Source organism: Camelus dromedarius, chromosome 1 (assembly GCF_036321535.1).
Source record: "Camelus dromedarius isolate mCamDro1 chromosome 1, mCamDro1.pat, whole genome shotgun sequence".
Classification (NCBI taxonomy): domain Eukaryota; kingdom Metazoa; phylum Chordata; class Mammalia; order Artiodactyla; family Camelidae; genus Camelus; species Camelus dromedarius.
Window position 1 is genome coordinate 20,658,857 of NC_087436.1, and position 13,150 is coordinate 20,672,006.

The window sequence follows — 13,150 nt, forward strand, 5'->3', positions numbered from 1 at the left end:
CGTTAATGATTACATGTTGGCACAGGGACACATTGCTAGATTAGAGCCACAGCACATTAAAGGCTGTTTGCTTTCTCACGCCCCTTCTTTCCAATTAAGTTGGTGACAAATGTAACCTTAGTATTTTACGGGACAGGGCATAGGTGTTTCATCTAGGTGACGTCTATATTATAAAAATTAAATACAAAATATAAATATGTAACACAAACCCAGTGCCTCTTGTTAAATACACTATACAATAAAAGCAGACCTTTTAGGAAGGTTGATTTTAGAATATGCTGTTCTGATTTAATTATAAAACACTTGAAAACAATCTTGAAATTAAGCTGGGGGAACCAGATTTCTCCACCAATAGAAAGGTAAGTGTGTAACATTCTGCAATTGGATACAATAACAAAAATGAAGATTACAATTTTATATCGTTGCCCACTCAGAAATTCCTCAGGGAGTTCTGAAACATTCTCTTATATCATAGTCCTTTAATATAAAAATATGGCCTTTTTTAAATTAAATCCATCAGATTGCACAGTAATGTTTTAAAACTCCGTCGAAGTTGACTTTAGTGATTACAGACAGAAAATTCCTGGGAAGTCATGTAATCTCTTCTAGTGACATAAAAATTCCGTTATCAATTTACAATGGAATTTCCAGATAAATTACTCCACACAAGGCAATATATATTTTTAAAACCCATCTGTTATGCAACCACACGCCTAGGGGTTGTGAGTGTGTGTGTGTACGTGCATATGTGAACAAACGTGCCAATATACACACACGGGATCTGCACATTTCTGGAAATGACTTTTAAATTAATCAAAGAAAATGAAATCACAGGAGTGTGTAGCAGGATAACAGTCGTTCTTTTTAATGACAGGATAAAAAATAAATGCCCATTGGAAAGGAATATTCAAACAGTCCCAGAAACTATACAATGTAACTTGTTAGATCCAGCAAATAAGATGTCATGTCAATGATCTGATCAAGAATACCTGCCCTGGTCACTCTGCGGAGGTTTCTGTCCACTTGTTCACACTGAGGGCCAAGATATCCTTTTTTACAGAGGCACTTGTTGGGTCTAACACAGACACCGCCATGGCGACACGCTGGCTCACATTTCGCTGGGGAAAAAGAGCAATAAAATCACACTCCATTCTGGAAGTCAGAAACAGCACTGAGTATGAGGTCAATAAATATCTGACGAGTAAGCGAAGGGGCGGGAAAGGAGGGAACCGGTCCCAAAATGATCCAAAAGATAATAAATGCGAAGAAATAAGGCTCTCACGCCTTCAGTCATTTGGAAGCCAGAAGTCAGAAGCTAATGGGAGACGTTTGTAGACAAATGGATCATCCAGAGAAGCAGAGATCAGGAAGGAATGTCAATCGCTCGTAGAACTGACTCTGCTTAAAATGAGGATTTTAGTTCCTTCAAAGCTCTGCTCTGTTAGGGTATCTCTAACAAAGGGCCTTCCAAGTATCTCTATGTTCCCATTCCCTTCCCCCAGGATCTCCCAGTGGGAAGGGCGTGGCCAGAGAGGAAGGCCCAGTGCCTGGAGAATCACCAAGGCAATGTTAAGAAATGGTCAGTTTCCGATTTTGGTTGGAGGGAGGATCCACCACGTGGATTCCCTTGGCTTCCTCCCCTTCCCTGCTCCCAGGTGGTGCACGAAATATGCCTCATCTCTGATTACACCTTGAAGCCCCTTCTTGGGGTCAGTGCGGTTGGCCCGCGAAAGATGTTCAGAGCCATCCTTTTCAGGGAACAGGATGTCTTCCTAACAGAATGTTTACCATTATAATATAGGTAGAGAATGTAAAGATTAACTGCTAATAGGAGATGGAGACATTAAATTCAGTATATAACTTAATTGTCCCTAAATGGATCTGAGATGTGCAGCCACTGTAGACAGAATCAAATTCCTTGAATACATGTCTTTATACTTTTAGGGCACAGGGTTATTTTAACCTTTTCCAGTGCATTCATCAAAATTCAGGGGTCCATGGCAGACATACGGGAAAGAAAGAACAAGGAGAAAATAGACTAATACAGTCTTTTAAATTCATGGGTGATGAGTAAAAGTTTTTGCTTGGGCCAAAAATACTACAAATATACTACTTTCATAAAATGATTCTGGTTTATCTTATATGTTCAAATTATTTAAATTGATTTAGTGGAAAGATTAAAGTACCTTATTGAAAGAAAAGTGCATATTAATTGAAAGAATGTCTATTTTCATTTATATCATGTTATTAATAACTATTATGGTATGTATCATACCACCTATATTCAAAATTATTTGTTTACCTTCAGCTTAACATACTGCTATTAGAAGGCACTGGATAATATTTACTATCTGATGACTTGAGGTGACTTAAGAGGTTAGCCAAAATGTAAGTAAGGACTAAAACAGCAGAGATACTAACCACATAAGGGAAGCAGAGGGAAGATACATTATCAGGGATTAGAATATTGTTGCATTTGAACACTGATTCTCATTTTTTGGCCAGTGAATGAAAAGGAAGACAGAATCGGTCATAGAATGTAAGCACTTGTTTTAAATATTCTAATTACTTAATTCCTGTTGAGTTTTCATTAGGATAGTTCTTTCTGAGATACGTAAGCATAGTATCAATCAATCACGTAACATATTAGTGCTGAAGCAATTTAAGCTTAAAATGTATAGTGCATATGTGACTTGAAATGTTGGGTCCTTTTTAAAGACAACATATAAAGTAAACAAGTGATGGTTATAATTTTTTGAAACAAATACATGTTTTGAATAAAGATGGCCTTTATGAATTAAGGATAACATTAAATATTAACTTGGGACTTTTAATTTTCATTGGCTTTAATATTTGAAGTAGTAGAGATCAAAATCTTTTGTAAGTAATATGTGCATGCTGGTTGTTGAAAATGTACTTTCAGCAGAACACCTCTTGAACTCCAGGTATAAATTCATCTAATTTTCTTACTTCACACCAAGTAGAATTTAAACACGATTGCATGTGATTGCGGAAGTCTCAAATTAAAGGAATAAACCTCCTTTGCTCTCTCTGAGCAGCTGCACACTTAGTTGATGATTCACAAGGGAGTGGCAAAAAGAATTTAAAAATCTCATAATATGCCTCTAGATAAGTGCATTTTCCCCGTTTATATAAAAACACCCATTGAAAACCCCTGTTTTCAGTGTGCTGCAGCAAGAGAGCAAGCAGTAAATTCAGTGAGGGCATTTATGGAGTGTCCGGAAAATGCTGGCATCTAGAAAGGGGCTTTGCAAACACCAGGTCATTGGCTGGTGTGAAATCTCAAACTCAGGACTGAGAGCCCACAGCGATGATCTAAGTTGTGCTGCTTTCATTTTCTACTTTGGGAATGAACTCAATCATGTTTACGATGAACTTATATAAGTGAATTGTTTACATTAGGAAAATGGCAAAGATTTCATGTACAAGTTCAGAAATCGACTAAGCATTACTATGATTGGAAATGCCAATTTTGAACGCTAGATAATTTTAAAGGAAATAGCTGATGTTAAATCCTTGCATTCCCGGGGGTTGTCCCTTGCCCACGCTTTCCCAGGGACAACAGCAGCACTGACCGATTCTGCAGAAGTCGCCTTCCCATCCGGGGCTGCAGCAGCACCTGCCGGTGGGGGTGCAGTGGCCGTTCCGACACAGCCGGGGGCACTCCGACGTCAGGGTCTGGGCGGGCTGCACCGTGGCTCTGCACTCCTCAGGCATCAGAGGTCTGTGTTAAAACACAACCGTTGAAAGAGCATTTTGGTTGGAAATCAACATTGGGATGAAGTGTAGTGATTTGGTAGCTTACACAGCGTGCCTCTTGCTTTCTAAAGAGACCTTCCTTTGAAGCGACTCAGACAGGAAGGTTGAGAGCTTTCTAAGAATAGAAAACACACACCGCCTGTGAGGAAACAAACCAACCAGTTTTGAACCAAAGGGAACATTTTAAACATTGTAAGAAACTTTATCATGATCAAAATTCATTACTAATAAGGTAACTAGGTTACACTGACATTTTGGTAGCTAAGAATTTTTGCAATTACAACTTGAAAAATAAAGATGAACAGTTATTTTAAAATTCTTTTTTCCCCCTCCCAGAACTCCAAATATTTTTAGGACCAGTATCTGAGATAGGTTTCACAAGTCATTGGCATATTTGGCAATATCACAGTTGAAGGCAGCCATCAAAATGAGCACTTGTAGCCTAAAAAGCTTAGGAATCTTCTTTTGTTTCACTCTTACATTTCTTTTGAGATGCTTTCCCTAGAATGATTGTTCTTGAAAGGACAAGGATAATATACGTGTGTGTTTACAACTGACTCAAAGTTTAAACTCTTTATGCAAAGAATGAGATATATAAAGATTTTACATACGTATATGTATTTACGTATTTTTATAATTTGATTTTGTCCCACTATAAAGAAAAAGAATGCTAATAGTAGCAAACAAAAACATCTTAACTCTCATGTAAAAAGTCATAGACTTTGTTTTAATTGCTCTATGACTGTCATTATTTAGAGAGGGACTGAGATGCCTTCAGAAGAACATTTTTATAGTTCTTACTGTTTTTGAATGAGATGCTATCTTTCAAGCTGGTTCAGGCTGAAATCATGCTCACAACTGCTCATTACCTAATCTTTGGGAAAAAATGCTGTGGTACTTGTCTACGAGTCACTGAGACCTGTGCCACGGTTGTGGTGAGAAAGCTCTTTCCAGTGAAGGAATGTAGACTGACAGCTTCCTCACCGGTCACATCACCACCATTAGGATAGTCAAAGCAGCTGGAGTCCTTAAACACCCTCTCAAAGAAGATGATAATTATAGGTCAAAACCACCGCAAGAGGTAAGTGATACAGCTTTCCGAGAGAAGCAAATAATTAAGCCTTGAGAATCAGATTTCTTGAGACAGGTTCTCTTGTTATGCCCCTAAGGCAAGATGAACAGTGATAATTTGGAGCCTGACCTCAGGTTGTTTCTACAATGGCTCAAAACCATATTAAAAATATATAATGACTTCTTTGGCGCCTCTCTCCAATAAAACCCCACTCTACATTGAAGGCATTGCGTTTTGCAACTAACCTGACAATTCAGAAAACTCCCTTAAATCTGTTTGACCTCTCATTTAAATTTAGAAATGGTTGATTTATGTGAAAGGTACTTAAGGCATTCCACATGTTCCTTCAGAATATATTATCAAATATTTTCCATGTGCTCCCAATGGAGTCCTTCTGGGAGTAAGGAAAGAGTGTGATAAGGTGGAGAAAATGTTAAATGGTCATGCCAAGGAAAGTGAGGGCATCATCTGTGCTTTCTTATTGTTGAACAGCCCATGTCTGCTCTATTTCTTCCTCGTAGAAAATTCATGAGACGATGGTGGCATTTTTGACCATCAGAAGAGCAGTTTTCAGGAGTCATAAAGTTCTTCTGATTCCCAAGCCACCATCATTTACTGAGTGATATTCAGTGAACAGGTATTGTCCCAGTTTTACTGGTAACTGAAATTCTGTTTTTCCAGTTCTATTTGTTACTCACTCATTCATTCTTTTTCTGACTCATTCAAAAGAAGGGACCCAGAGGTAGAAAGTGTCAGGAATGTTACATGTTCTATGTGATGCAAAATATGCAGGCACATAGCTCATGTGATGATATGGTTTAAGCCTGAGTAGATGAAGCTAAAGAGAAGACAACGTGGAGATCAATAATGAAAAAGAATATGGAAAGGAATATATATATATATAACTGAATCACTATGCTGTACACCAGAAATTAACACAACATTGTAAGTCAACTGTAGTTCAATAATAAAAAAAATTATACCCACAAAGCTATAGCTGCTCAAAAAAAGAAAAAAGAAGAATGCAGGTGACTTTGATTAAACAACAACCAGAAGATGCTGTCTGTCTGAGGCAAAAGGTAGGGACACTGACGCGAGTGCACTGGGAAAACATAAGGGGATGTGATGCCTATGGATTTATTACTAAAACGCACTTCTTCAGGGCAGGGTATCTGATCCTTGTTTTCTAGCTGATCCTCCAATTAAATACTCTGACTATTTTTCACCAAACATTCAAATATGTGGACACTGAGATTGTGGAGGGAGTTCTAAGTTGTTTTTTACCTGAGACTGAGCAAATGCTTATCTATCTGTGGATGGGATTACTTCATCCTTGGGCTTACTTAGCTTATCTAAGACTGTGTGGTTGTCATTTATAAACATGATGGTTCCCTTACATTTTTATTTAATTAGCTAGGAAAATGATCTTTATTTGTCCTTTATGAAGTTGATAATTAACATTCCTCACTTAGCATGTTAAATAAATCCCCCCTTCCTTTTAGACTGTTATTCTATTGGGGAATCCTTTAATATGAAAATTTACATAAAACATAGCTCATCACTTACAGGACTTCACCTCTCTGAAGGAACGAGTTGTCCTATTTCCCCTTCCCCATTGACATGAAAGCTTCCTGGGGGAACAAACTACATATTCAACCCTCTTCAAGTCTAGTCATTTACTCTGCAAGGGACTGTGCTCTTCATGGGGATAAGACAGAAACAAAACAGGGTTCTGATCCTCACGGAGACCACCATGGGGGAAGACAGACAGGCAAACACAAAAGTATTTAGTATTAATTTGGGATTGAGGGATGTTATAGAAAGATAATATTTAAGCTACTGAAGTATCTTATCTCCTTCAACTACTTATAATCATAGGAGCTAGGAAAATACTATATAAGCATTTGATAAATGTTTATCCAACTAAATTGAATGTATATAGTAGAAACTTTTTCAAATACATTTTCTGGACTATAAACTCCATGAAGACAAATATTTCCCTCTCTTCTCTCATGTCTTTCCTGGACCTAGAAGACTATACAGCACATGGAAGATGCTTCTTAACAATCTGTTGAATGAATGAATGAAATTAATGGGATTTTAAAAGGATGTTTGTTTCTTTAAAATGCTATTGAGTGATGATATTCAGGATATGTGGACTATTTAGGGGAGGGATAACGTTAAATTCAAATTCCTGTACTTTTATATCATAAGCATAAAACTAAAAACACTCACTGTATTTCTCTCTATTGTCTAAGTTAACTCAAATGTTACAAAATTCTTCTAAGGCATGATTAAACTCATTTTAAATAAAGCATTTTTACACTAATTATAATCATAATAAATAAACAACAGGCTAAGAAGTAAGTATGACATAAAGAGATATGATTGTTTTCTCCTCCAGCTGGGAATTAAGTCAGCATATGAAAATTTATTTTTCTAGTAATATATTTGGGAAAGTCTGACAAAGGTTTTTGGTGATGCCAACCATCCGTCTCCTCTCCACCCACTCTTTGTTCTAGTGACATTTCTTCCTTCCATTGAAAAGAATGGGGTTCCTTTACATGGAATGAGGAGAAGGAAAGGGAATAAAACACGTTAATTTGAAATTTACTATTATTGTCACCTTGAAATAGACCATCTTGTGTATTCATAATTTCCACATCTACACACCTAGACCTGCACAAAAATCTGGAGTATATACCTATGATAGATTAACTCATTTTTCATTCTTATTTTTACTGGACTAGGAAATTGGGTGTTTTAATGCAGGCCTAATAAGAATTGCTTAGTCTTGTTCTTCTTTGAAACAATTACTTTCTAAACTTTTGGATCCTTAGCTCTACTGAATGAAGTCTGAGATAGCTTTCAAACTAGAAAACTTACCCAAAAGGATATGTAGGTTTGAAATAAACAATATATGGCGCCCATTTTTTGACAGTTTTCCCCAAAGTTCTCAAACTTAATTTAGATTGGAAGAACACATTTCCCAGTCCCTTTACACATGACAAATAATGAAACACTAAAGGGCTAGAGCAGAAAATTGTCCGACATTTTTTAATGTATAAAGCATTGTTTTCAGAAATGTAAGACATCTTCTCAGAAACGTACTTTGGCTGGTTTTGTGTTGTAGCGTAAAGCTTCAGATACTTTCTTGAAATAAAGGAGGAAGTTGAAAAGCCTGAGTAATTTGTAACACACATCATATGTGATGACTTTTTGTGAACAGCTAAGGCCAACTGTGAATGTCTCCCGGGTAGTGGGATGAAGGATGGTTTTAATTTTATGATTTTAATTTAATAAATGAATGAACCAATCAATTATAAGAAGTCTTCTGTGCATTTGTATAGAAACACAGGGGTAAATTCTGTCTTGGCAGGCCTGCTCTTCAGAGTGAGTGATGCAGAAATCTATCTACCATGTCTTTTACAAAAAGTAAAGGGACTCATTCTGAAATTTTTGTTAGGGGTCAGGATTTTTAATTTGTGTTACTATAAAACAAGGCACATAGCTCATGAGTCATACTCATTTATAAAATCCTAGCTCATTAGAAGTTTCAGAAGATGTAATAATTCTATAGCTTCTCTCAGTCAATCTGCTTGAGGTGATGAAGGAGGTGCTGTTAGAACTGTCTTATTCTTTTATCCATATTCACTTTGGGGCGCATGGAAAAGTGTTCCTTTGTGACTGTAACCTTGGCAAAACTGTTTTTCTCCCATGCTTTTTCCCATTCTCACGAGGCAGGAAAAAACTGCTAAGTCTAAATCCTCAGTACTCAGTGTGGTCCCGGAACAGTAGCCCCAGTGTCACCCGGGAGTTTGTTAGAAACGCAGACTCTCAAGGACCCCACCTCTCAGAACTACAGAATCAGAATCTGCACTTCAGCCAGTCTGTCAGGTGATTCACATGCATATTCCAGCCTGAGAGGCACTTTTCTAAATCAGGACCATTCCCGGCCAGTAGTGATTAACGGGGCCATGAAAGGAGTATGGTCAGGGCTTCCGAAATCTTATGATTGGATGGAATTTCGCCTCTGCCCAAGGAGGCAGTCTTTGTATGCCACCATAGATTCTGTGGTTTAATGGATTTCCTCACTCTGTAAGCATTTTGATATACAGCAATAACCCATAACCACTCATTGTTCCTAAAACCATTACTCAGCACTTTTACCTAAAAAAAGTAAGGAAGTGGAAAATTTTTCATGATGGGATAGATTTTACTGTTTTCCACTTACATAGCTTGAGGCATAGGAATGAGCACCAGTGTGTTAGTGCTGTGTCTTGTTTATTTATTGCATATGCACAGGTGATGTTTTATTCAGGGGTAGGAAACTGTTGGCTGGCTTTAAGTTGTGGCATTATCCTACTGACTTTTTTTTTTAATTGAAGTATAGTTGATTTACAATGTTGTGATGTTATGTTAGTTTCTGGTGTGCAGCATAGGGATTAAGTTATACATATATATTCTTTTTTTAGATCTTTTTCTATTATAGGTTATTACAAGATAGTGAATGTAGTTCCCTGTGCTATACAGAAGGTCCTTGTTGTTTATCTGTTTTATATAGAGTAGCTTGTATCTGTTAATCCCAAACTCCTAGTTTATCCCTCCCCTCTCCTCACCGTGTCATCTCTTAAATATTTATTTTAGTGCCTTTCTTGAAGGTCAACATACAAACTAATTTTTTTTTTTTTAAGTCTAGATGATTTTCTTTCATCTGGATGTTCACTAAATTCTTCTCTCATGTTGACATTTCTCTTTTCAGTGTCAGTTTACCCATGACAGGTAGAATTTTGGATTTTGATGGACTTAGCATGTCCTGTGACTACACATAACCATTTTGTAGCAGTTCACAAAACAATAATACATCATAGAAGTTCAGTTTGGCTGTGAGGAATCTCATACATTCCTGATGCAATCGTATTCCAAGTAGGAGAACAGAGAAAACGGAATGTGTTTCTGTGTAACCAGGCAATATTGATCTCATTGAGACTTCATGGCTGTGCAGATGGTAATACATCTTTACTAAGAATATTTTTCAAGTATTTTTTTGAGATATACCAAAACACTGAATGTTTTAAGAGCTACTTGCTTTCATTCATTCTTAAAGAATGCCTTCCTTGACCTTATATCATATGTAGGCTGCTTAGAAAAATCTTTTTATATATGTCTCGAGCAACCTTGATATTAGGGTAAAGGGAAAAGAAACTGAAATTCAAGAATCACTCTGAACTTATGAACATTAAGTATCATATTAAATATTTTAAATTTGTACTGTATATTTCTAGAATTCAAATTTGGAATGGGAAAACCAGTGTTCTGTCTTATTTCTCAAACTACTGCATGTAATGAAATGAGCTGAACAAGGGGGGCTCGGCCTTGGCTCTCTTCTCCGTGTCCAACATGCCTTCATCTTGAGATCTCTGACTTAAATGCTGAGTACGTGCTAGTGTTGGCTGGCTTTAATACAGCAGTTTGGGATCGGATGGATGCTAAACTCAAAGAGGACAGAGGTAGCAGCAGTTTGGTGGTTTGGGCTGCAACTTCCACAACTACTTGCTCAGTTTTGTTCTGGGGTTAAAGATACGACCACAATGAAAGCAAATAATGAAGCCCCTTAAACACTTTTCAGTAATTTCATATTCAGCTTTATCCTCATGAGACAGGGCTGGTCTTCTTATTCCCAAAGTCAGATGATCAGAATGTGGACGAGGGGATTAAATAGCATTCACACAGCTAATTACAGATCATCTGGAACTCTTTCCTAGCACAGCTTCCTACTCAACTGGTCCTCTTCAGGAAAGAGGGAGCCAGGCACGTGTATTTCAGGCCCTATTCACCTTCCTATCCAAACACCACCACCTCGATACACAAGTATCTAAAAGGGTGTGTGGATTGCCGTCATTCAACCTTATCAGCTCAACTCAATGTATATGTTTCCCAGGGAAAACTAAGGAATGGAAAGTTATGCATTTCCTTAAAAGGAAAACCTAGGAGAAATGACTAATGAAACTAGATAATAAGGTCATCTGCCTTTAGGGAAAAGAAAGACAAAGTACAGTTTTATTAAATTGCCTTACGTGTTTCTTGTATTATGTTTTCCAGGACCTAAATTCAGAAACTGGTCTACTACATTTGTTAGTGGTAAATGTAGAAAAATAGGCATTTCCACTTTAATTCAGTGGACTTGTTCCTGAAAAATCTGATATTCTACAGAATCACATACTGAAAATAATAAGGCTTATGGGAAAAATTAAGTTGGGGCAGACCCCTTGAAGACTACACAACTTTGAAACTAAAGCACTAAGAGAAACAAAACTTGGTACCTCGGGAGGGGGCGACCCAGGAGCAGGTCAGCCTTAGCTCAGGGGAGATTAGAAACACATAAAACCAACATGGCGATGGAAGTGAAGCTTTGAACTCAGGAGGAAGGGAACCCCGTGGAGAGCCAAGCAAGGCTGACGGAGTGCCTCCTGGGGGAGGGGAACCCAGTGCAGGCACTTATTTATCACTTTTACATTCAGCTAAGAAGACTCCTTCTGCCTGTGCAATGGCAGGACTGAGACCACGTTCCTTTTCTTGTAATTCTGACTCTACTTGCTTGAAAAGCTATAGAATTTCCAAGTTCTGCAGTCATCATTCTCTTTTATAGGTGGGCTAATCAGTGTGAAAGGCAATCACATCATAGCAGAACAGACCGGACCAGGAAGCCAAATCATGGTGAGTTTTACCCACCTGAGTACCCCAGAACCTCTGGGCTGTTAATTTGGCAATTTATAATACACAATGTTCTGGCATAATTTTGTGGTCCCAGAAGGACAATATTTATCTTAGATAATATTAAATAATATTACATTTTTGACAATGTGTGCAATCTCCTGATATAAGGTAAAAGTAAACTGGAAGAAGGGGCTTAATTCTCATTTATATTCTCCTTCCATAGCACATAATACAGGATCTTGAACACAGGAGACAAACAAAAGATACCTGTAGGCTGATTAAATCCCATGATTAATCCTGGAGTATAATTGTACTTACTCCGATACGACACAAAATTAAAAACTGAAAAATTAGGGTATAATAAAAAGCTAATGCCATTGCTTCCTAATATAAAGAAGGAGCTGTATTCTGTTCATAATTTTACATCCAAAATCAATTTTTTAAATTAAAAACTTAATTTATAAGCCATAATTGATAAAAATATTAGACACTAAATAAGAAATGTTTGTAATTGGGAAAATAGGCATTTTAAATAACACCTTGATTACAACATGATTCAAAAGACTTAAAGCCTATTTTCCTTTTAGAAATAGTCTAGAAAACAAATCTTTTTCCCACTTAAAAAACTGCAGATCCGCTAGTGTTTCAATTTTATGTCATATGAAGGCAGACATTTTAAATATCACTAAATGCTTTAAATGGAGGTACAAATTTGCAATGAGTTCCTGTCCTTTAAAATAGCACAAAAATGTCAGTTTAAATTCTCTTTGAAGACTATTAGGATGACAAATTCCCAAATTTTGATGTTATACTTTTTGATTCATTTGTCTATGTTGACAAAAATGAATCTTTAAGCAACAGATTTTTTAACTCAACTAAAATGAATTAGTAAAAAATGATGCTAAGGTGAAATTTTTTCTTTAAAAAGTGCATCTTCTTCTTGAAAACATCATTTTACAAATTTATGTAGCTGTTTTATGCAAGATTAAATCTGCCATTATCTCAAGTACTGCAATATCTGATGAGACATTATCTCATAATAAAAGTATAAGATATTCAGAAGGTCTAGTTTTGTAGATACTACTATATATAAAATAGATTAATAATAAGGTCTGCTGTACAGCACAGGGAAATATATTCAATGCCTTGTAATGGCCTATAATGAAAAAGAATTTGAAAAGAAATGGATATATAACTGAATCACTATGCTGTACCCCAGAAATTGACACAACACTGTAAATTGACTATACTTCAATTAAAAAAAATAGAAGTTGCAATAAATAATATCAGATTTCTACCACTGTCCCAGGCAGGGAAGAAACATGGGTGTTAAAAAGAAACGCTTTTAAGAGTTTTTGACTCTTAACAAATGAATCCCTTTTTGAAGAATATATTTTTAATTATTCATAATCTCCATGTTAGGTATTTTTAACAAATGCCACTTATAAGTGGCAATTCAATCATGTTTTCATAGCAATTTGTACAATTACTCTACAAACTGATATTCCAATATTCAAAATGGATAGTTTAAGAAAGACTACTATCAGTATAAAGCAGAAAATTCCCTTGGATGCTGTGGTC

The 13,150-nt window shown here is 36.6% G+C and overlaps 1 protein-coding gene across 1 annotated transcript in view; it reads right to left on the reverse strand.

Annotated features, from left to right (window-relative positions):
• Positions 1-266: 266 nt before the first annotated feature.
• Positions 267-13,150, reverse strand: part of HHIP (hedgehog interacting protein) — an 86,543-nt gene continuing 73,659 nt past the window's right edge. The window contains exons 12-13 of the mRNA XM_031465388.2: positions 3,597-3,745; positions 267-1,118 (exon numbers count right to left, since the gene is read on the reverse strand). Of these exons, the coding sequence (XP_031321248.1) occupies positions 925-1,118; positions 3,597-3,745 (343 nt within the window). The 3' untranslated portion in view covers positions 267-924. The remainder of the gene's footprint in view (positions 1,119-3,596; positions 3,746-13,150) is intronic.